Here is a 24134-nt window from a genome sequence, read left to right on the forward strand (position 1 = left end):
TCAATGCGAGAGAGGTAGTGTACGAGTCGTAGGGGAAATAACTGCCATTCTACCAGACACCACGTAAACTAAACAAAGTGGGGTATCATAATAATGTGTCTCCAAATCAGATGGTAAAAATCAAAATGTTTATCTTTGTATTGTATTTTCAAATAACATGTAATAAATATTTTAGCCAAGGTAGATTTAAGAGCAAGTGTTTTTAATTCAGTATGTGTGTGCTCTTGTCATAAAGAATTGAAACGACAGGATGGAAAAAGCAGTCAAAATAAAATCTAAGGCTAAGGCCACCTCTAAATAGAGTTTCATTAGTAATTCATTAGTTCATTAGTGAGAATAGAGCAGGCGAGTCGGTCATCTTGTAGTTTCGTTCGTTTAAGTCCAAGATCCATTTGTTTACATCCAGAGATGAAATCCAGAAGTCTTGAAGACCAAATACTATTTGAATTAGGCTACACAAAGAGCAGGGATGCAACCTAACTGCAAAACATCAAATTAGGATAAAATTCAGGGGGGCATGCCCCCCTGTACCCCCCCTACTCTTGACTTTAACGAACGAAACTACAAAATCGCCGGCGAGTCTTGTGGCTATTCTCACCCGGTGCGCGTTCACCAAATTTTGCGTTCACCCTAAACCACAGAATTCTATACTGTGATAACGAATAACAGAAAAATTGTAGAATTCTGTGCCGTGAACAAACGTTCCATTACAACTGTAGCCTACTAAAAGCGTACAATTTTGTCTGTGGGCAGTGGAGAAAGAGAGAGAGGAGTAGCGCGAGAATTTCCGGGCAAAACAAAATGGCGACCCGCGTAGTTCGGCTCGATTAGAAAAGTTAAATAGCCGTAGCATCTTTGTAGACAACCTAATTTATTTACTTTTGTGTTTTAACATCATTTTTTAACTTTGTTTTGGTCAATTTGATCGTCCACACCGATAGACAGTATTCAGAAAGAGACAGAGAGAGAGAGAAGAGGGGAGGAGTTGATCTTGCGAGAACTTCCGGGCGGGTGAGAATAGCCACTTTCAAAATCTAAACAGTGGGGTAGGCCTAGGAGTGGCTGTAACAGGGAGCGACCACTGTGCATAGAGGGTTTGGGTTAGGGGTAGATCTAGATTCTTGGGGTAAAGGGTAGGGGTAGGCGAGGGTTGGGTTAGGGTTAGGTCTCTTCAACTGTCTTCTTGGTGATTTTGTAGACACCCATTTGTTAAAGTCCACAATCAATTTGTTCACATCCAGAACAGGAATGCCAGACAGGACATAAACAATAGAGTGAAGACAATTTTCTCGAAAATCAGGGCAACTGCACGGAACTGCGATTGTGGAAGGGTTGTAGGGTATTGCCCGAGGGATGTTCAAATTAATATAAATATTTTTATAATCTTGCGTCTTACGTCTGGAATGACGTAGCAATGCCCACCGAGCGCGTTTTGTTCTGCCGATTTTTGGCCCCCGCCGCGGGGGTGTTTCATGGGAAGAACTAACGCAAAGGTTGTTGTCTTCAACTCGCTCTCACGTCGCTTCTTGTGAATGGATATGAATGAAATTTGGCAGCCAATCAGAAAAGAGGTCAATCTCGTAGTAATGCAGTTTGACAAATTTGTACCCATCCAAGAAGCAGTCGAAAACGTTGGCGAAAGTGGTTGATGTGCTGCGCTTTGAAGATTTTTCGGGGCTGTGATTTGTCAAACTGACTGATACGTTGTACACCATTTTTCTTTCCCTTAAAATTTCATGCTTCTATGTTTAGCGGTTTTTGCGTAATCTTTAAAAATGTGGGAGTAACTAAGGGAAAAGCGGCATTGCCATTTTTGCACGTGCTGGGTGAACGACCAACGGCTGGGAAATTTCCGCTGAGAGTGACGTCATCAGCCATCGGTCGCCTCGGGCGCTACGAACGAGGCCCCGCTTATGTGGGAAGATAGTCCCGTTTATTCATTGTTATCGTTCACGCGTGCGTACGTGAGTGCCCGCGCGTGCATCATGTGTGTGTGTGTGTGTGTGTGTGTGTGTGCAGACCTGCCACTCATCCCGATTTAGTCAGGAATATCCCGATCTTTTGCCCCAAATCTCAAGCATCCCGATTTTCCCAATTTCCATCGTGTGTATCCCGATGTTTTGTCCCAGTCTGCTGTTCTGTTGTATTTTTCTAAAAACTTACTCTGCCTTCTCCTTTATCGCGGGAAGCACCCGTTGACCTTTTTGTCAGTAGAAACTCGGAGCACTATTTCCCGAAATATCGATGCCGCATTTAGTAGTTGACTCGCCCCAAGTTGTGTGTGATCTTTGCCCACACTCAGAATTCTCCGATGATAGCCTGGTAACTGTTACAATTTGGGACATACAAATAATCGATAATATTCGTAGTTCCGCTGTTACTTTCAAAACAAGCCTTGTCCGGGGTCTGGTAACTGCGCGTTACATCAAACACTCGGACGAGCGACCCTTACATAACTACATCTGCGCTGACAAGACTAACATACGGCCGTTGTCGTTGCTTTAGTCTGAACGCATTATGAGGGATAAGAGATTTGTTGGTACCATTGGTCGGTCGGCCTCCGTCATTATCCTAGAGTACTAGAAGTAGAAGTAGAACGACTGTCGCTCATCCGAGTGTTTTGTGTGAACGCGCAGTTAGTCGGACCCGTTAGTAAAATTGTTTTAATCGCGCATTCGTGTCACGCGACATATCATCGCCGTGTGAGTTCTGCGTGTCGGGGACCGTCCGTTGATGGGGTCAACTTAAGTTCATGTATTTCGGGACTTATTAGTGGGGTGGAAGGGGGGGGGGATATTGACACTTGGACTAGGAGTGCTTGAAGGGATGTTTCAGGATTTACAAAAAATAATAACTCGCACACACACGCGCGCGCGCGCACGCGCGTGTTTGCGCACGCAAACAAACAAAGACACTCAAAGTGCATATGCCAAGTAATTTATGGACACCCCTGGAAAAATATTAAGTCAGCTTTCGCAGTCACGTTGGTGATTTGCTGTTGATCCCGATTTTTTTCACCTAATCCCGATTTTTTCTCCCTGAGATCCTGATTTTGAGGTTTCATAGAGTGGCAGGTCTGGTGTGTGTGTGTGTGTGTGTGTGAGAGAGAGAGTTGTAGCCTACAATGCGAAATGTTCCCAGGACTTGTAAACTATAATAATATTATCTTAACGCATCTCAATCTACCACACAATAGGACGCTGTCCAACAATGGATATACAGAGACGATGATCTATTTTCTATTACAAAGTGTGCATGCTTTTACTAGTAGAGAACTGGATTTATTAAACTAATAAATCCAGCTCTCTACTTAAATTTTTGTGACAAATTGGTCCAGAGCATTGCTTAGCAAGGAGGAATCTTTTACGTTGCCAAGTTTCATTCAAATATCATGACTTTGGGAGAAGAATATATGACTGATAATCTTTGTAAATCTGTGAAGAACGCCCCTTTTTTTACCTGTAAATGTCTTTACAACTCAAAAAGTAGGATAGATATTAAAAATCTGACCGCATGACTAGATTCTGCATTAAAAACTGTACTAGACTGCCAAGTTTCATTTACACACTCCAAGAAATAGGCGAGCTATGACAAATATTGTCTCAAAACCCACCGAAAACCGCCACATTTTTACCTATAAATGTCTTCATAACTCAAAAAGTAAGATAGCTATAAAAAATCTGAAAGCAGGACTAGATTCTACACTAGAAAATGTACTGGGCTGCCAAGTTTAATTTAAATACTCCGAGAAATGAGTGAGTTATGACGAATATTGTCTCAAAACTCATCAAAGAACGTCCCATATTTTGGGGGTTTTTCATTATGTAAAAGTCTATAAAATATTAATTGTTAAAAAATTCGTAACATTTTTGTTTATTGATGGATTTCAAAAATTCAAAAAGTTCCATGCTCTGTGGATATACAGCTTCAAAACGCACATATTTGCAAACACTTTCAGACAAAAAAAAGGTTTTTCGTGGTCATTGCTAAATGACGGGGGGAGGGGTAAAAGCTTCGGTTAGAAAAGTGTACAAAAAAAGGGGGGGGGGGTCTTGAACCAATGTAATATTACACCTTTTTACGGTCCCGAGGTGCTGACATTCGACTTTAACAGAATTCTCACGCTTAGATCTAGTTCACGATTACCTGCCGCTTCAGGGTCTCTGGCGTACTGGCTCATTATGAATCTACAGTAACATGATGCCATAAGATCTAGATCTAATTCATGTTTTGTCGCTGCCACAAGCAACCCTCAAGGTGCAAATTTTAAAAAAAAATTTGTTTCTGTATTGAATGCTACAAAATTTCATCTGTAAAATAAAAATTGTTGATTTTACAGACCAGGGAAACTTATTTCTGTGACAGACCTGGTGTATATGCTAAAATTCTTTTCAACAGACGTGATTCACCTCGTATCCTACTCACCGCACAACAATTGTTCCTTACTGACGGCCGTTTGCCTCGGTGGTCGCAAAATGCAGACGACTCTGTGGCAGGAAAACCAGACCATATGGCAGTCCTTCATGTCAAAGGTCAACCATGCTATCGTGTACTTGGACACTGGTATGGCGGAGCTACTCCACTGGTCTGGGGGTATCGGGTTACTCCTGGCAGCTGGTGCTGACGACGTCCGGGAATTCTCTTCCTTTGAGGTATGGCAGAATTTGGATTATAAGATTTGTTTTTCATAATAATCTGATACTCACTATAGAATAATTTTTATAATAGATCAAATTCCAGTTTTATTTACCCCTGTTGGAAAATTTTGGCGTCAATGGCAGAACTTATTATATTATACTATGCACGGTACATAGACACAAATAGGGTCTATAAATACAGGCACGTATACATAGAAGATCTGCATGATGCTTGTACATACTGAGACATAGAGATATGCTACAAACACATCAGTGCTGGTCACCACTGTGCAGCGCCCTGGTTTTTTTTAGTGAGCAAGGGTTACCATGTCTTGCTCAAGTGCACACCCTAATGACCACCCATTCTGAATCCTGTGACACTAACTACCATAAAATTGGTCACTTTTAAACACAAGGGGGCTATCCCGAAAAATACTGTTTTGAGAAAATCGAAGGTAAAATTTTTGCCCTTTGTTCAGTTTCTTTAAAACAGACATGGAGAGTTTTCTCTATAATCGAAAAAATATACACATCAATAATAACAAACTTCTCCAATAGGTAGGGCAATGCCCACTTTTGGTGTAGGTCAAGATTTTTTTAAACTCCTGAAATCAGGGTTAGCCCGCTTGTCCTTGAAAGTGACCAATTACAAAGCTCTATCTGTTCAGTACCTAGTTTTGAGAAATTTGCCGTACGTAAAAAATTAAGAGTTTCTTAACATATCAAATGAATGCACTGTGTTAGAATATCTTGATAACAACTCTGAATAATCTTTCGATTTTGATAGAGCAGTCTATAGAACATTTTCAAAAATGTCAGACAGAACTTTGTAATTTTAAGGTAGCGATTTGCTTGACATTAATTGTGGGTCTGAACTCACTAACTTCTCTTTTATTATAATTGAAGTTGTCCGAGACGGCCATGCACTGTAGAGGAGAAAAGCGGTTGTCATAGACGAGTGGATTATTGGACGGTGTCATAATATTAAATGTGTCATGACCCGTTGGAATCCGGCGCTCGTCGTTTTTGGGGCTTATGGAGTTATTGGTTTATTCTTAAAGCCTGTTATTTTTGCCTTGCTTTTGATGACACTCCCCCCCCCCCCCCAATCTGTCTAGAATAGAAGTCTACACAATTGAAGGAGGTAGCAAGAACTACCAAACTGGAAATGTTGAATGTGTGTCCTGTACGCTCATAAGACCTTATGCAGCTGGGAGCGCCATAACACCCCCCCCCCCAAAAAAAAAAAAGATTGCAAAGCACATAAAGCTTGCTGTTGAGTGGGAATCTATGCTATACAAATGCTATCTTTTATGATGATGATTATTATTATTAGTTATCGTTATCGCTTCCCCTCCTTTTTTTTTTTTTTGTTAGTCCTTAGTAGCACCTCTAATTTTCTGCACTTAGAAATGACCTAATTGTGTTGCAATTGCCTTAAAATTTTTACTGAAACCAATTTTGTAACATAATGTATCGCTCTTATTTTTTCTTTAGGGAGCGAGTGAGAACCACCAGAAGGGGGTGTTCGTTGTGAGTTCTCCGTTACTCGGGGTTACAGAAGAAATCATACGGGATGTTGTCACTCAAAGCCGGTTCCAGTATGTGGTTGTCATGACGACTGTGAGCCCCTTGTTACACGTGGACAGTGCGGCCCAAGACACGGAGGGGGACGGTGTGTTTGAAGAGTTTGAGGAGAAAGTCTTGGAGTGGATGGGCAACATGGTGGGTGCCTTATGCTTGACAGTATGTAAGGAAGTGTTTTAGCGCCTGTAAATGACAGCTTTCTCTGTATGCTTCCCAGGAAGTTGAGATTGTTTCAGACTGCTATCCGGTCTGCTATGGTAATAATATACGAGAGAGCTTGCTGTTGAGCGGGAATCTTCGCTATACAAATTATGTTATCTTCTATTCTTAATGCTCTTGTGGTTGGTGTGAAGATTTTTTTCTTATTTTTTAGAATCTCACTTTAAAATCTTGGTTCCCTAACTTTCGTGGTGGGAGTTCTCTGTTTTTAAACTATTTATCTCCTTGGTTCGACACTGATGCAAAAGTTGTTAATTAATTAGTAGGTGTTACGGAAAAGCCTTTTCGAGTTCTTGTTTTTCATTATGTTTTGATACGTTGTGGGTTTGTTTATATGTACTTGCCTTTTAAAAATGTTATGGGTCTTGTTAAAAAATAGAAATGGTTGTAGAACTTAGATTGACTCGACACTGATTCAGAAGTTATTAATTTAAAAGCGGAAGGTATTACAGAAAAGATCTTTGAAGTTCTTGTTTTTGGTTGTACAGTTTTATTTCTCTTCTTCACAGAACTACACGGCAGAGGTGGTACACCTCCCTCTGTTCAGCGCAGTCGTCTGTCAGGAACTGTTTCTGGCACCGACATTCTCCTCACTCTTCCCTCTGACGGCCGCCGACGTGAACCAGATCTCTTACCAATACAACGCCACACGGCATGGGAAGGTAAAGAACTGAGAGTCACTCTGTAAATTTTTTTTTTAATGTAGGTGTTTTTTTACGCCCCCATCTACACAATTTAGACCATTTAAATATAAGAATAATATCAGATTGGAGTAATATAATGCTCTATCCAATACAAGTATATAAGTGGGCTTCAGACCCTGACTGAGAGGGATACGACATCCCAGCAGAAAGACTGAGAAACTCGATGAAAATTTTCTCCCTAATCGGGAATTCAACTCAAGACCTCCTGCGTGTGACAATGAAGTACGTGACCACTACACCGCAGACACCTGTTGAGAGGCTTTTAGAGAAAGACCTTTTAAAATAAGATTTAGAAAATTGTCTTTCGATAATTTTGCCGTCTGAGGGCAGTGACATAGACTATGATAGATACTCATGTGATGGTTTTTCGAAAAAAAATTTTAAGTTTTGCTGCTTAGTCTGTCTAAAGTCATGAATGCTTCTAAATTCTAAACATGATTGTATGAAAAATGTAGAGATGCGTCACTCTATCATGAACAATGGGATTGAGATCAGTGACTTCCGTAGCTTTACTACTTTGAGAACTGCTAATTCAAATATAGATATATGTGAGGCAACGTGGTGAAATCAGGCACTCGCCAAAAAAAGAAATAACGAACCGGCATTTTTCTACCCGTTTTGCAATTTTTGAACAGATTTTTATTTTTGGCTTAACACTTTATATGGCCTTGTAAAAACACAGTTCAGTGTGGATTTTACTTAAAAACGTTGATTAAAGGCACAAAAAATGTAAACTTAGTTTCCAAGTACTCTCAACCTTTGGAAGTCACCACTCTTTGGCAGCCATTTGTTTGCTGATTTTACCTCTGAAACCAGGCAACCCCCACTTCCTTCAGTTGTATTTCTTTCACCTAAAGCAAGAAAAATGAACAAGATCCTAGTTAAAAATGAAATCAATAACTGCACATGCCCTAAAATTTACGAGCGCGTAATTGCACCACATCTTGACACAAGAAGGGGATACAGTAGTCTCCGCCTAAGATCCCGCCGCTTACGATCCCGGTTCGCTTAAGATCCCGTTGTTTTAGGAAAACAGAATTTTTACTATACAAAAGTCACCCCTAAGATCCCGCTCTGATGGTCTACATTCGGCTAAGATCCCGCATTTCAGATCATAATTTGCTAAACAAAACCCCGGGCGGGCACAGCCGATCAACCTAGAGTGAAAAGTTGAGATCAATAAACTGTCCGTCGCGTCAAAGATCAACCACTATCGTGAATGTGATCACATACACGTTGTAAAACTCGATGAAGCGATACAATGTTTGCCCCAGACGGGATCACACCGAGGTGTGAACTGACCGACACGTTTGTTTTCCCCACGCATTGCACTCACACCTGAGCTCGCCACCTAAACTTACATCACTCGCTGGGTGGGTAGGGCCTACACGTTCGCTCCAGGCAGGATCACATCGAACTGTGAACTCTTCCTTGACCATTGCAGCAGTTGTCTCTACTCCCGAATTTTCGAGACAGACTGAATTTTAATTGGTGGGTTCACAACGTAATGGTGTGTAACGACAAAGGTGGTTTGGAAGGGGGGGGGGGACTCGGTCAGAGATGGAAAGCTATACATTTTTGACAGGTAAAGAGGAGGGGCAACTGGATAAGCGTAGATCTTGAGACTCATAATAGGATAATAAGTGAAAATGGCACGCCTCATGCCACTATGCACCGTGATAGGTCATCAAGGTTAACCACTCTTTGCTCGCCATACGTCATAAACCCACCAAGCGGTCACGTCAGTTCATTGTAGAGTGGAGGGAGACCATTTTACCGATTGTGAGCCTTAACATGAGTCACCATAGATTCTTCCCTGGGTTCGTCAGTTAAGATCCCGGTTCGCCTAAGATCCTGCATTTCCTTGCTCCCAAGCACCGGGATCTTAGGCGGAGACTACTGTATTGACAATATTAGTGTAGCAGACTGATAAATCCAAATGATTTGATTTTGTCAGAAACAATCAGGCACGGATGACTCAAACACACTGGGGATTGACAAATTGCTGTCTTTGAATTACAACGTTCTGTCTGACATTTTTGACTGTTTTGAGTTGCTAAGACCTTGAGATAAAAAATAAAATGTTGTATCCTTGCTATCAAAACCATAAGATTATTCGAAGTCGTTATAAAGGTATTTATAAAATTGCATTCGAACAAGCTTGACATAATATGAAACTCATAATCTTTTACGTTAAATTTCTCAAAACTAGGTACTGAGCAGATAGAACTTTGTAATTCTGAGGTTACAAAATGTGTTTTCGACACGTCCATAATTTGGCTAAACCAAATATAGCGAGACATTAAAGAGACATCAGTCGGGGAATAGCAAATTGTAAGACCTTTCTGTGATTTTGAGTGTTTTTTATTGATGTTCTCTGTGCATGATTGTACATTGCTATGCCTTGGGACAGAGGACAGACGTATTTGTAAAACTTCATATTAGAGCTACACTTCTACATCCAAGACCAAACATTGACAACACACCCTATGGAACACTACAGCAACAACAGCTAACCTGCACTTATCACTACATGGCATTGGACAAAAGGGTGAGGTCTCAGCTGTTGCAGGATCGACAACAACAACAACAATAACAACAACAACAACAACAACAACATAAAATCTCATTTTCAATAAAAGTGTACTTCTTTGTCTGCTTTTGATTTTTAGAAAATATCTAAAAGTAATTGTCTCCTGTCTGCTACTGGTTTTCTTAAAACCTCACACTTTTTATTCCTTTTGTTTTTGTCCATTTGCTGTGTAACGTTTGTTCATTTCAGGGATTTTCTGAGATACTATAGATTTCTTATTGTACGACTCCACTCCGCTAAACGCTGTTTTGAAAAGTGAAGTATGGCGGAGTCTTACACTGAGCAGTTAGTATGTTTTCTTTTCTTTCAACACAATTATTTTTCATCCTTTTCAACTTATAGGACAGCAAATCGATACAAAGCCTCGAAGACGTCGAATGCTCTAATTTGCCAGAAGCTCTACAGCAACAAATAAAGGTTTGTACTTGAAAGAAAGCCCTTTGAAGGTCAGAGACATCATAAAATTGAAAGTTTCGGTTTTAAATCTTCTGTCCATTCCTACTTGAGCCCTGACAGAGCTTAATAGTAATTTTGTTGACAGTCTATGACATTAAGTGTTCTGTTGCTGAAAATCATCTTACATTTTGCCTCTTGTATTGTTTGCATTTTGCCATCTAATCTAATCTAATCTTCTTATCTCATCCCATTTCATCTTATCCTATCTTATCTTACCTTATCTTCTCTTCTCTTCTCATCTCTTCTCATCCCTGTTATTTCATCTTATCTCAACTTATCTCATCTCATCTTATCTTTTTTTTGTGTGTTGTCCGTCACGTCCTCAGATGTTGTCGAGCGGTCTCCACGCGCTGCTGCAGGTGCTGGACGTGAGGGAGGACATCTACTCCGTGGGACACACCAGCCGACTCATCGCCACCGAGCTAGAGAGTTACCCCCCTGCAAGGTCTCGGAGAAAAGTAAGATACCTTCGTCAAACCTGCTCTAACGACCTCCACCACCACCTACCCAAGACAATCCACCTGCACAAACAACTATTAATAGTAATAAATAATAAAAAGCTTTTGTATAGCGCATTTCCCGCTCGACAGAAAGCTCTATGCGCTTAACTCTATATCATTACCCCAGCAGACGATAAAACACTCAGAAACGTTGTTTCCCGGGAAGCAGACAGTGCCTTTTCTCGAGCATTTTCCAATATACCTTGGTGAAATCATAACATATAACTTTCCCATGACAGCACTGGCTAGTTGTTAGCTACTCTTGGAGGATTAATATTTGTGTGTTTGTGAGGCATCGTGGCGAAATCAGGCGCTCGTCAAAATATCGAATTCGAAGAAACAGGCATTTTTCTGCCTTCTGGGCAATATTTATCGATGATTTCATTTTTTGGGGGCTCAACATCTTCTATGTTCATTTGAAAACACATTTCTAGTTGGAATTTACTGAAAAATGTTGGTTAAAAGTATGAAAAATGTAAATTTGTGGTTTCGAGGTCCGCTAAAGGTTTGGAAATCGCCAAACTTTGGCGGCCATTTTCTCGCTAATTTTACCTCTGAATGCAAGGGACTCTGACCTCCTTCAAAAGCAAGACAAATGAATAAGCTTCAAGGTGATACCAATAACTCCACATAGCCAAAAAATGATGAGCGCCTGATTCCACTGTGTGGTGACACATTTTATAACTTCCTCCTGACACCACAGGCTATTTGTTACAGATGTTTTAAGGATTCATTAATATTTGTTCTTTTTTTTCTTTTTCTTTTTCCTGCAGACGTGTCAGAACCGAGCTTCTATTGTGTTGTTGGACCGCACGCTGGATACAGCGTCTGCCCTCACCCACCAGATGGACACACTGCTGGACAGACTGATGAACACACTGCCCCGGCTGGAAGGACACTCCAGCGACTGCCAAGTTGACATGAGCTCTCTGTGCCAGGTCGACAAGTACGTTATGTTGGGAATTTTGTAGAAAGTAAAACGTTGGTTCTTGTTTCTAGAAAATAGAGCGCGTCTTTGTTTATTCATAACTTTTTGAAAAAAACTATACATTATCAGACACAGAATTAGTCCTTTTCTGCAGTAAATGACAGTGTTGCTGTTTTTTAATAGTTTTAAAGTACAGTCATACCTGTGTTAATGGCCACCTGTATAAGATGACCATCACCTGTACAAATGACCTCTCTCCCCCTGTGTGTTTTAATGTTATGATGATACCATGTAAGAAGTCCATCTGTCTAATGTGACCACTTTTTTTCCTTTCTCCTAGACTGTGGCTGCCTGTCTTAAACAATTCCCACTCTACTTTTGGATATTTTGGGACAGTGAAATGCACCATGCTGTTTGCAGCTTTGCTGATTGGTCCTTTGTGGTTTTTGTCGTTGGTTTGTCTTGAACTTGTATTTTCTTTTCTCCTGGGTTTTTTTTTTTTGTGGGGGTTTTATTTGTTGTATTATGTTTTCTCCAGAGTGGACAGACTTTTATTTCTTTCTCCGGTTTTCTTGCAGGAGTTCGTCAAGTGTTATTTTACCCGGGAGTCTTGCCTCAACTGACAGCTCGAAGCTCCCGTCTCACCTGGTGCCCTTGATTCACAAAAGACAAAAGGTAACAGTAACAGTGGGATCCACCCGTGTGGTTCTTGGGGCCCTGTCCAAGAGACAGGGGAGCAAAGAATAGGACCACTGTATCCGTACTGCGCATGTCGTAGAAGGCGACTAAGGTCGGTTGGACAAAGGGTTAGCAGCCCTTTCCCGTAAAACAAAAAGCAGCCACAAAAATATCAACAGCAAAAACAACACGACCGCCGTTCTGGAAGATGGAGGACCTTCATCACCGAGGAGAGGAGAGAATATGGAGTGTAGAATAAATTGAAAAAGCGGGGACATCATGGAAACAGATAGAAAAGGATGCTCAGGACAGGCTTCGCTGGAGTAATGTTGTTGATGGCCTGTGCTCCACTGGGAGTTAAAAAGGGCAAGAAAGAGAGAACAGTGGGATCATTCCGTGAAAAATAAAACTGCAGTCAGACACTTAATGTGGGTTTGATGACCTGCAGAACAAATTCTTCTAGCAGTGAGAGGGCCAGGTGTTTTTTGGTTGTGTTTTTTTTTTTAATTTTGGGGGAGGGGGCTGGTGGTTAAGTTGTTGCTTTTGTAAAGTTTTAGTAAGAGTTTTATGGCACCTGCAATGCAATTAGGTCATTTAAATGCTGAAGATTCGAGGTGCAATTAGAAAGTAATGTACAAGTAAAAGAAGGAGGGAGGGATAAGGACGATAGATGTTTAATAGGAAAGAAGGTGTAGTTTGCCCCTTCTTTCTTATCAAAAATCTATCGTACTTATCTGTCCTTCTTTTCTGTATGTGTTACTCTCTCGCCGCACCTCTAGTCTTCCGTACATATATAGGACCTAATTGTGTTGCAAATGTCCTAAAAGTGATCTGCAAAAAAAAGTCAGGCTGAAACAAACGACAGACAGTATGAGTATGGCTATTTATTTCTCTAGATGGGGCTGATGGGCGTGAACCGCTAACGTATATATTTAGGACCTAATTGTGTTGCAAATGCCATTAAACTTTTACTTTTAAAAAGAAAAAAGGAAAAAGAAATCAAGCTGAAACAAACAGCAGACAGGCAGAAATTGTCAGAAGTTGTACGAAAAAAGAAATCAAGCCGAGCCATCATACAGGAGACGGAGAAACAGCAGACAGGCAGAAATTGGTTCAAGATTAGTGGGAAAACTTTGACAAAACTCGATGGTGTAGGCTGTCAGAAGTTGAACGAAAAAGAAATCTGGCTGAAACAAACAACAGACAGACAGTATGTTGGTGTTTATTTCCACAGGAAGCGTTTATGGATGAGAACCGCTAACATATATATATATATATATTAAGGACCTAATTGTGTTGAAAATGCCATTAAACTTTTACTTTTTAAATAGTAAAGAGAAAAAAGAGTTCGGGCTGAAACAAACGACAGACAGGCAATGTGACGGTATTTTTTTTTCCCCACAGGAAGCGCTGATGGACGTAAACCGCAAACTGGTGGAGACAGCAGCGTCGGAAAAACTGCCTCTCAATCTGGCGGCCCGCCCGGGTCGGGTGACGGCTGACCAGCTGGACTCTACTCTGGCCTTGTTCTCGTGAGTTCACCTTGTTATTATTGGAGGGGGGGTGGTTCCATTGTTATTAGATCTAATTGAGGGGGGGGGCTCGCTCTCGTGATCTAGAGGTTATGGTGTTCGCCTCTCATTCAATAGGTCCCGAGTTTGAAACCTGATAGTGATGGAAAATTTTCTTCTATAAAATTTGTTCCTTTCACCTCCTTTTACTTATTTGTGAGGCAGCGTGGTGGAATCAGGCTCTCATCAATTTTTGGGCATGTAGAGCAATTGGTATCATCTTAAAGCTTGTTCACTTGTCTCTATTTAGATGGAAAAAATATCCATTTATCTAGAATACAAGTCGAGATATTTGCGAATGAAGGAGGTGGGGGTCACCTGTTGTCAGAGGTAAAATTAGAGAGAAAATGTCCACCAAAGATTAATTATTTCCTTAGCTTAAGAGTCCGTGGTAACTGAAAATTTACATATTTTGTACCTTTAATCAACGTTTTTCAGAAAAATTCACACAGAAATGAGTTCTTTATTTTAATGGGCACGAATGGTGTTGAGCTAAAAAACAAAAATTCCATTAAAATTCACAAACCTACGGAAAAAATGCAAGTTTCTTCATTTTGATTATTTTGACAAGAGCCTGATTCCTCCACGCTGCCTCACATTTATCTATTCAGTCATTAAAAAAACAAAACTGTTGTATGTTCCACTTCACTAATCTTCAGAACTGATGTATGGCCTCTTTGTGTTGCTCATGCTGTAAAACTCGAACTAAAACTTTGAAAATATTCTTCTCCTGCTATAGTGGCAAGTACCCACTGATCAGCAAACACCTGGACACCCTTCAAGTTGCTGCAGCAATGTGCCAGACCTTGCGACACCCGTCGTCCGGTCACCTGGACAGTCAGGTGGCCTTGGAGAAGAACCTGGTGCAGGCCGTGGCGGAGGAAGGGGACGCGACTCCGAGTGGGCTGGCCGTGTTGTACCGAGCCATCGTACAGGAGGCGGAGAAACCGGTCTCGGAGAGGTGAGTGAGGGATGGCTGGCTGGGGAAGTTTGTTTTGTGTCTTGTGTGTTGTGGGGGTGGGGGGGGGGGGGGGTGGAACACATTTTTGCATACTTTTTTTTATAACTTTAAGTTTACGGAGGGTAATATTTTTTTATTTTTTTTAACTCTTAGTATATGGAGGGTAATGATTTGTCTTTTTTTCGTTTAACTCTTAGTATATGGAGAGTAATGATTTGTCTTTTTTTCGTTTAAATCTTAGTATATGGAGGGTAATGATTTGTCTTTTGTGCACAGACAATTTCGTCATCCAAGTTTTCAACCCCACTTCCCTATAACTTCGTCAATAATTTGCCGCTTTGCTTCGCTTAAAATTATCCCCAAACTGAGAAGAAATGAATGATCCACCAAGCAGTAAATATACAGTTTGATTATAGATATGATAGATTTGTTGAGGTGAGTTTTGTTTTGACTGTAAACAACCCAGTGATGCTGTGAGCCAACTAATGTAGCTCGCAGTACACTAAGAGTTAATGCAAGTATTTTTTACTCCTCCATCGACACAATTTGGATCACTTGTGGGTTGGCTATAACGAGCAGGGTCAAAAACTGGCCTCCTAAATGATGTCTAAATTGTGTTGATGATGGTGGCGTACAAACACCTACATTTAAAAAAAGAAACAACTTTCTTGTTACTCTCACATCCCTGAACCCCGTATTCCCATCTTCCTTTCATTTGAGCAGATTTTTTTTCTTTCAGTTATTGTTTTTCGTACTTGGATTTATGTAAAGCGCCAAGAACTTGGCTGTGTCCGCACGGGAGCAGGAGTAGGTACCAGAAACTAAATTTTCAAAGTAGCCGTATACTGTATAGCAAATTTATTCATTTCATATGAACAGCCAATATCTTCTGAGAATCTTAGTATTATTCTTTTACCTCTCAGTCAATTTAAAAGATAGTAGCAGCTGTTTTGATGTATAATCAAATGTTCCGACCTTTGCTAAATGGCTCCAACCAATCACAACTTGTCTGGTCTTGTCTCCACCCAGGAGTCTGAGCCTGGATGACATCCTGTGTTTGCTGACCTTCACCTTCTCTGTGTCTGACGGAGACTGCGGTGATGAGGAAGAGGCCAAGCAGATGAGGGTAGGTCTTTGTTGCTTGTGCTTGGCAGTGTGTGACAATTTGCTCTTCTTTTGTTTCTTTAAAACAGTTTTTAAAAATGTGAGCCGGTCTGAGGAAACCAGGAACATGTCGCTAAACCTCAAACCGAAATATTGGCAAAAATAGTCAGTGTGGTCGATTGTGGTTGATTTAAAGTTATAATTACAGGGGATTCCCTAACCAATTTAGAAAATAATTCACGAGCTGTTTCATATAAAAACCAATTAAAAATATCTTTTCACAATTTGTTTTCCTTTAGTATTCTAACTTTAAAAAGCAATAATTGTGTAACTTTGAACCCGTTTTTCTCAGATAGATATAGGCATTTTCTCAACAAAAGCAAGACAAAAATAAGCAGACTTTAACAATGATACCAATGACTCTGTATGCCCAAAAATTGATGAGTGCCTGATTCCACCGCGTCGTGATTCATTTTTTTTTCCTTCCTATTCAGGAGAAGCTGGTGGAGCTGATTGTGAGAGACGGTGATGACCTCCCTCCTGTTGTGAGACACATAGGTGAGCTGTCCACCAGTTTGTTGGACGTTAGTCTTGTTTTTGTCTGGCTTTTATTGGGATTTAGTCTTGCTTTTATCGGGCTTTTGTTGGACTTTAGTCTTGCTTTTGTCTGGCTTTAGTCTTGTTTTTGTCGGGCTTTAGTCTTGTTTTTGTCGGGCTTTAGTTGGGTTTTTTTCGGGCTTTAGTCTTGCTTTTGTCTGGCTTTAGTCAATAAACAGCTGGAAAGAACAATTGTGGCGACAGAGTTGTGGTTCATAAGACACATGCTACGTATCCCATGGACAGCAAGAAAAACAAATGAAAAAGTATTGGTTAAAGCAAATTGTAGAAGACAGCTTATGACGAATATAAGAAAGCGACAGGCAAAGTTCTTCGTACTCACAATGCGGAAAGAAGCATTGGAGAATATTGTTACAACAGGCGAGTTTGATGGAAAGAGAGGCAGAGGCAGACAGAGGGAAAAGATACTGGACAAGATGACAACATGGCTAGGAGCAGCAAGAACAACAGACACCATTGCTGCAACGCAAGACAGAGTGAAGTGGAGGTCCATGATCGCCCATGCCAGTCGGCAAGGCACCGGATGATGATGATGAGTCGGCCTTTGGCCTTGCTTTTGTCTGGCTTTTGTCTTTTAACTCTGAAAATTGTCAGCAAGCTGTTCAAAAGTACTGATTAGGGGGCTTTTGTGGCCTAGAGGTTAAGGTGTCCACCTTTTATTCAAAGGTCCTGGGTTCAAATCCGGGTAGCGACGGGAAAAATTTGCTTCTCTCAAATTGACTCCGTTCTCCTCCTTTCCTGCTCTCTATCTATGTTCTGTCGTCTTCTTTCATCTCCACTTTCTTCCCCCACCCCTTCACCTCCTTTGCCCCTTCCTCTGGGCTTCTGACTCTTTCTACTGCTACTCCTTGGCTCCTACTTACTGCTGTCTTTTAGCCTCACCCCTGATCTTCTGGTAGGAAAGATCTACACCTAGTCTTCTCGGACAAGGGCGAAAAATCTCGGAGGTCCCGTGTGCAAGTTGCGCACGTTAAAGATCCCTTGGTGGTCCAAAATCTATAAAAGTAGGCTTCGTTCGCCACCCGAGCAAAATTCAAAATTTCCTACCAACTGAAAATGTTTAATGTGTCCCATGTGCTCATATTGCCTTATGCAGTTGCGAGCGCCGTAAAACACTAACAAAAAAAAAGCCTTGGGCCTCTGGGGTTTCCTGAATGAGGTCACTCTTTACTTGTAGACTGGGCTGCTATTCCAAAATAAAAACTTAAACGTCCATCTGATGTTTTAATTTTGGGTGTCCCTGGCTGGGTTTTGAAAAGGTTGGCAAGCCTGGAAATGCCATGAAAAAAAACACCAAAATAACATTATGGGCACAGTGCATCTGAACAGCTGGCTGATAATGTATTTGTTGCCGAAGAATGAGAGAGAGAGAGAGGACTCAAAGATTTTTGGAAAATTTCATATTTGTCTAGGATTATTTATTTTCTAGTTTATTACATGTATATAAATCAATGTATGGTTGTGAAAACTCTTCTTTATGTGGTTGAACTGGGGTTTTTTTCATTTTACTGTGAAATATTTTATCTTGTGTAGATCGCTTAGTGGTCATGTGGTTGATGTAAAGTGTTAAGAGCTTATACTAGTATTGGTATGGGATAGAGCGCTATTTAAATGCAATCTTGATTCTATTATTATAATATTGTTTTTTTTGTCTCTGTGCCAGTGGGTGACAAAGTCAACGAGAGCATCCTGAGTGACCAGGTGGAGAGTCTGTGGGAGAAACTGCAGGCTGTGGGAGAGGAGAGGAGCAGTATGCAGCAGTTCAGGTAAGGGGGGGGGGAGGGGGGGAACTGGCTCACTGGTGGTTGCTTTGCTTTTGTTTGTTTGTTTGAGTAATGAGAAGCACATCAACACAATAATGTACAACCTTACAAACTTACAAAATTGCTAAATTCCATCTGACATTTTGGTCGTTTTGAGTTACTAAGACCATGAGATCAAACACCAAATGTTCTATCTGCTCTATCAAAGCTGTAAGATGTTTTGGAGTCGTTATCAAGATATTCAAAAAATTGCATTCGAAAAAGCTTGACATGTGAAACTCAAAATTTTTTACACCAAATTTTTCCAAACTAGGTACTGAGCAGATAGAACTTTGTCATTCTGAGGTAGCGAGTCGTCATTTACTACTCGAGAAAAGTAAGACAGACAGACAGAAACAAGAGGGAAATTGAAGAAGTATGACTTGCTAGTGGCACCCTCCTACCACCCACTCACTAATGGTGAGGAGGGCAGACTGAAAGAGGTGGAGAGATGGAGAGAGTGTGAGAGTGTGAGAGAGAGAAAGAGCGGGGGAGGTACGTTTCAAACACGACCCTCAGGCAATAAAAAAAACCACTTGTACAAAAACAAAAAAAAACAAAAAAAACCCGTTTTATTAAAAGTGTAAAAAAAACTTTTAATGTGTGTTTTGGTTTTCCTCTTAATTTTATCAGTGGGGCCCCCTGGTTCGTGGCTGACTCCACCAATGCGACATTTTCTTTTCCCCAGGTCTGTCCTTGACCCTGGAGACATGATGACCCCGGCTCATGTCCGTCCGCTGCTGAGGCGGGTGGTGGAGGCAGTGGTGGACCCTAACAAGCCGGAGCTGGTGGACGTGGAGTGCAAGTCTGGCGGGCTCAAAGATCTCCTCAAGTCAGGCTTTGGGTGAGCACACTTGGAAGTTAACCCTATCCGTACGTCGTGTTTTACTATCGTATCCGTACGGCGTGGGGAACTCTGTGCCATCACTTTCCAAAGAGGAAATTTGCTTGTTAATCCGATCCGTACGCTTTGCATAACAGTCTGTCAAAATGATTTTTTGAGAAATACTGAAAATTTCAAAGAGATCTTCGTACTAGAAGTATTCTAAAATATGAAGAATACAACCCCTGGGGTACAAAATGACCCCAAGGCGTACGGATAGGGTTAACCATTCAACTCCTGGGAAGTTTTCAGGGGCATGCCCCGAAATCCTGGAAAAGAGAGATAATCTGATAATATGAAATGCATACCAGGCAGTGTCTCACATTCGACGATTGAAATGGAATCCAATGCCGCTCTAGGTGTTAAATGGATATTAAGGGGGTGTTACAATGCTTTCTGTCATAAAAATTATATTGTGGCAGGTTGGCGGGTGCTATGGTGTTGTCTGCTCCTTCTTTCCTGGTAAACATCAGTCGTCCTTATCTCCCCTCCTTCTTTTTTGTGTTTGGTACTCTCTTGTAACTCCTCTAATCTTCGGCACTTATATGACCTTTTTGTGTTGCAGGTGCCGTAAAACTCTTATTAAAACAAACATTTCAGTATTTTCCATTACTACCGCAGCACAAGTTTCACCAGCTAGTAAAGGAATAAATAGAAAAGTGTCACAAGTAGCTTTTCTGTCTGTCTGTGTCAGGTCTCGACAATAAGGGTGTTTTTTCTTATCTTATATTTGTTATCTTATGACTGTCTGTACTGTCTGTCTTACTTTTTCCCTGAAGTAAATCTTCGTTGTAAAAATTTCAATGTGTTTCTCTTTTCTCAAAAACCTCCAAATCCTTTTTTTACACCAGCGCAAACAGCTGTGTTTACTTTGTGCTATGGTTCTTTGTGAGTGACAGGTTCTTCACTTTGTTCCATGTGTTCTTTATGTTCTTCGCTGTGTTTACTTTGTGCTATGGTTCTTTGTGAGTGACAGGTTCTTCACTTTGTTCCATGTGTTCTTTATGTTCTTCGCTGTCTGCCATGTGTTGTGAGGTTCTTCACTTTGATGCATGTGTTCTTTATGTTCTTCACTTTATGCCATGTGTTCTTTGTGTGACAGGTTCTTTAAGAGCTCCGGCAAACCCCGTCCCGGCGACGCCCCGCTGTTGGTCCTGTTTGTGGTGGGCGGGGTGACCTCTGGGGAGGTCAAACAGGTCCGGGATCTCTTGGAGAAAGCCAAACCCGGATTGGAGGTTTGTGGGTTTACCTTTACCTTTACCTCTTGGATCTCTGGGAAAGGTGGGTTTTCTCACTATGCTTACTTGAGTGGTTGGCGGGTGCTCTGGTGTGGTTTCCTCCTTCTTTCCTATCAAAGATTTCGTCGCCTCAGGACTATTTTGTCCACAGTGCCTCTTTATTTAAGTAGCCTACAATGGACAAAATAGTTCTTAGGCAACAATTTATCGTCCTTATCTCTCCCCCTTCTTTTTTTTTTTTTTTTTTTTTGTGTGTGTGTGTGTGTTTGTGTTTGTTACTCTCTTGATAACACTTCTAATCTTCAACCTTGTACTTACTCATACTGTGTTGCAATTTTTAAAAAAAAAAATTTTTTTTTAATGTAGGTGTTTATACGCCCTCCCATCAACACAATTTAGATCATTCAGGAGGCGGGCTTCCTACCCTGCCTATGGTTATGAGGGTCGACTCGGGCTGAGGGGGATACAGTATCCCAGCAGAAAGACCGAGATACTCCATAGAAATTGTTCTCCCCACTTAGGAGTTGAACTCGGGTCTTCTGAGTGCAACAATGAATCGCCTTATCGCTATACGGTACTACAGACGCTGGTTGCTGTTGGGATCTAATAGAGGTGCCAATTCTCCTGATAAATCTGATATCCGGAATTCTGAAATCGTCTGCATTTTGATGGATTTTTACATTTTTATAATCTCTTTGTGCATTTTATTTTTATATTGCTTGGTATGTCAAAAATAACATTCATTCGAGATGGTTTAGACAGTATGATGATCAATAATTATTTCTTCCTTGCGTGTGCATTTCGACAGGGTCCGGAAAGTTCAGTATTTTTTGTATCTCCGGTTGGCATCTTTATAGTCACAATGATACATTTCAAACTGTACTATAACACGGAGGGCAAACACAGAAGATTCGTAATCACATCTCCGTCAAACTGTGCCTGCGGGCTCGGGGGGGAGGGTTTTCTTATTTATTTTTGTAAGATATCCCTCGATCTACAGATCCCACGAACTACCGAGGTTGGTCCCAATGATTTTGAGGTATCCGTGTTATACCGTATTTAGCACTTTTTTTTCTCTCTGAAGACAGAAGCAAAGACTTCTCTTTACCTGGGGTGTCCTGGTGCTCATATGTGTGGCATCGTGGTGAAATCGGGCGCTCTTCAAAATGATGAAATCAGGCGCTTTTCAAAATGATGAAATCGAAGAAACAAACATTTCTTCGTCCATGATAGGCAATTTTTATTGACTTTTTCAGAAGTCTTTATTATTATTTTTGTTTGTTTTTGAGGGTTTTTTGTTTTGTTTTGGGTTGTTTTTTTGTTGTTGTTGGGGGGGGGGGGGCTTGACATCTTGTATGACCTTTTAAAAACTTATTTCTATGTGAATCTTACTGAAAAATGCTGATCAAAGCCACATACAATGTAAACCTGTGGTTTCCAAGGACATTTTGGCTTTAGATGTGACCAAACTTTGTTGGCCATTACCTCACTAACTTAATCTGTGACACCAGGCGACCCTTACTTTCTTCAGTTGCAAATATATCTACTTATTTTTTCATGATTTTAGAATACCCATAGTCCATGCACTGGTAAGATATTCTATTTCTTGGCTGTGTAGGCCTGTTTTCATTTTGCTCTTTTTTTTACTTTTATTATGTTGATAAAGGAACCCAATTAAACATATAGGCTATAAAGCTTGTTTTCATTTCAAGGTGTACTTATACTTATATAATTATAATTCTTTTTACGTATTTCTGTCAGTCTCTCAGTTTGTTTGTTTTAGAAAAGAGAAGCACATTGGCACAGTAATGGTCATTTAGTGCTGGGAAAAAGTAAAACAGACGGACAGAAACAACAGAGAGAAAGTAAATAAGTAAAACAGGACCAGTGGGGCCTTCCAACCTCCTGATTAATTTCTCTCGTTCATATTTGTGGCGTAGGTCGCCGAGTGGTAAAGCTACCGACCGGACTCGCAATCGTGAGGTTTGTTGTGGGTTCGGGGGTTCGAGCCACGGGCACGACGTTGTGTCCTTGGGAAAGGCACTTTGCACAAATTTTCCTCACTTCACCCAGGTGGGAATTGGGTATCTGGCCATAGTCAGCAAAAGATCTTGTCAGTATGTTAGTGTTTTAGTGCCTATATATGGCTGCTAGCACTGTATGCTTCCCAGGAAGTTGAGTTTCTTTCAGAATGCTCTCAGGTCTACTTGGGTACCGTAATAGTATACAGATTGTGAAGTGCATAGAGCTTGCTCTTGAGCGGGGATTTGCGCTATACAAATGCTATCTATTATTATTATATCCCCAGGTTTTGATTGGCAGTACGTGTTTGACTAGTCAGGAAGCCACACTCCGCTCTCTGTACGTGAATGATAACGTCAACATAGACATTTCATGAAGGTGACACGTTTGTTTCTGACCTTTGGGCCTTCGTTAGAGTGGAGGAGAAAAAAAAAAAGACAGAACCTATGTTTATTAAATGCTTAACAAATTCATGAGATTTAATTGTTTGGATTGTTTATTTGTTTGTAGTGAAGTGTTTCAGTTCCCTTACTTCATCCAAAACTGGGAATAGTAAGCTGGCACAGTTTGTCAGCAGCTCTCTCCCTTCCTTATGGATGTCGGAGTTTTGTCAAGCATATGTGGAGTGGAGTGGAGATGTCATCATCAATTTAAGGGATGGGAATCCCACTCATAGACTTCGTCAACTATTCCTTTCATTGTGTTTGTTCTAAAACACAAGTTGCTCAAGATTATTCAGGAAATAGGGGAAAAATGGAATTTTTTAATGGGCCTGTCTCGCTTTGTCACGAAATTGTTCCAATATAATCCTTTTAATTGTAAAATGTTGGATTAATACACTCAGCGTACAACAACAATAACAACAACATCAGATCTGATAGTAATATCGCTTTGTATACAACATAAAAAAGTAGAAAATAAGGGCGTCAGGAGAATGGACAGATCCTGTCAACTTGACAATCATAACTGTTGTCTGTCAATGTTTCAGGCTTCTGGAAACAATATCATGGCCACAGTGTGTCATGAAAGGAAAAAACCAACAAGAACAGTTGTAGAATGGTAAATGTTTACATTCCTTTAACACATAGAGGGTCCCTTTCTTTGTACACATTCCATGCAGCCCATCCTCTCCGGGGAATGTTGTCATTCTGTCTTCCCCCCCCCCCCCCAACCACTACTCCCATTCCTCCCCCCCTCCCCAGCTTCCCCCCCCCCCCAGTACTCCCATCGCCCCACTACCCCCCCCCCACTTCTCCCATCACTCCTCCCTCTACTCCCATTTCCCCCCCACCCCTCCACTACTCCCATACAAAACTAAAGACAATGTAGTGCTTAAAAAGAAATACAGGAAAGTAATTTAAATATATACAGTACACAAACGAGATAAAATCATTTAAATATGTACAGTACACACGACACAACAAGATACATTTTCAAACCCCCAAAACATAATCTGTCATGGCGACACGTCAAACAAGTTCCACTGGGAGCGGATCACAACCAAAACTTGGCACTCTCATCTTCTACAATACACAAAATGTACATTGTAAGATTATTACATTATGACACACAGACTGAGCAAACTTTGGTGGAACGTTGCCTATGGCAGTGGAAAGTATATAATAATATTATA

The 24134-nt window shown here is 40.9% G+C and overlaps 1 protein-coding gene across 2 annotated transcripts in view; it reads left to right on the forward strand.

Moving 5' to 3' along the window:
• The first annotated feature begins 32 nt into the window (after positions 1–32).
• The window catches only part of LOC101851617 (sec1 family domain-containing protein 2), a 25328-nt gene continuing 1226 nt past the window's right edge, over positions 33–24134 (forward strand). The window contains exons 1-16 of one of the 2 annotated variants that reach the window (XM_005111505.1): positions 33–113; positions 4399–4652; positions 6135–6362; positions 6953–7105; positions 10083–10157; positions 10523–10654; positions 11470–11642; positions 12203–12299; positions 13707–13834; positions 14613–14834; positions 15864–15960; positions 16433–16496; positions 18220–18322; positions 19047–19202; positions 20344–20476; positions 22788–22979. In XM_005111505.1, coding sequence (XP_005111562.1) covers positions 4476–4652; positions 6135–6362; positions 6953–7105; positions 10083–10157; positions 10523–10654; positions 11470–11642; positions 12203–12299; positions 13707–13834; positions 14613–14834; positions 15864–15960; positions 16433–16496; positions 18220–18322; positions 19047–19202; positions 20344–20476; positions 22788–22877 — 2028 coding nt within the window. In that variant the 5' untranslated portion in view covers positions 33–113; positions 4399–4475 and the 3' untranslated portion in view covers positions 22878–22979. Of the gene's footprint in view, positions 114–4398; positions 4653–6134; positions 6363–6952; positions 7106–10082; positions 10158–10522; positions 10655–11469; positions 11643–12202; positions 12300–13706; positions 13835–14612; positions 14835–15863; positions 15961–16432; positions 16497–18219; positions 18323–19046; positions 19203–20343; positions 20477–22787; positions 22980–24134 lie in introns of those variants that run through there. The other variant, XM_005111506.3, reaches the window with a different exon arrangement.

This window comes from Aplysia californica, unplaced genomic scaffold (assembly GCF_000002075.1).
Source record: "Aplysia californica isolate F4 #8 unplaced genomic scaffold, AplCal3.0 scaffold01068, whole genome shotgun sequence".
NCBI lineage: Eukaryota > Metazoa > Mollusca > Gastropoda > Aplysiida > Aplysiidae > Aplysia > Aplysia californica.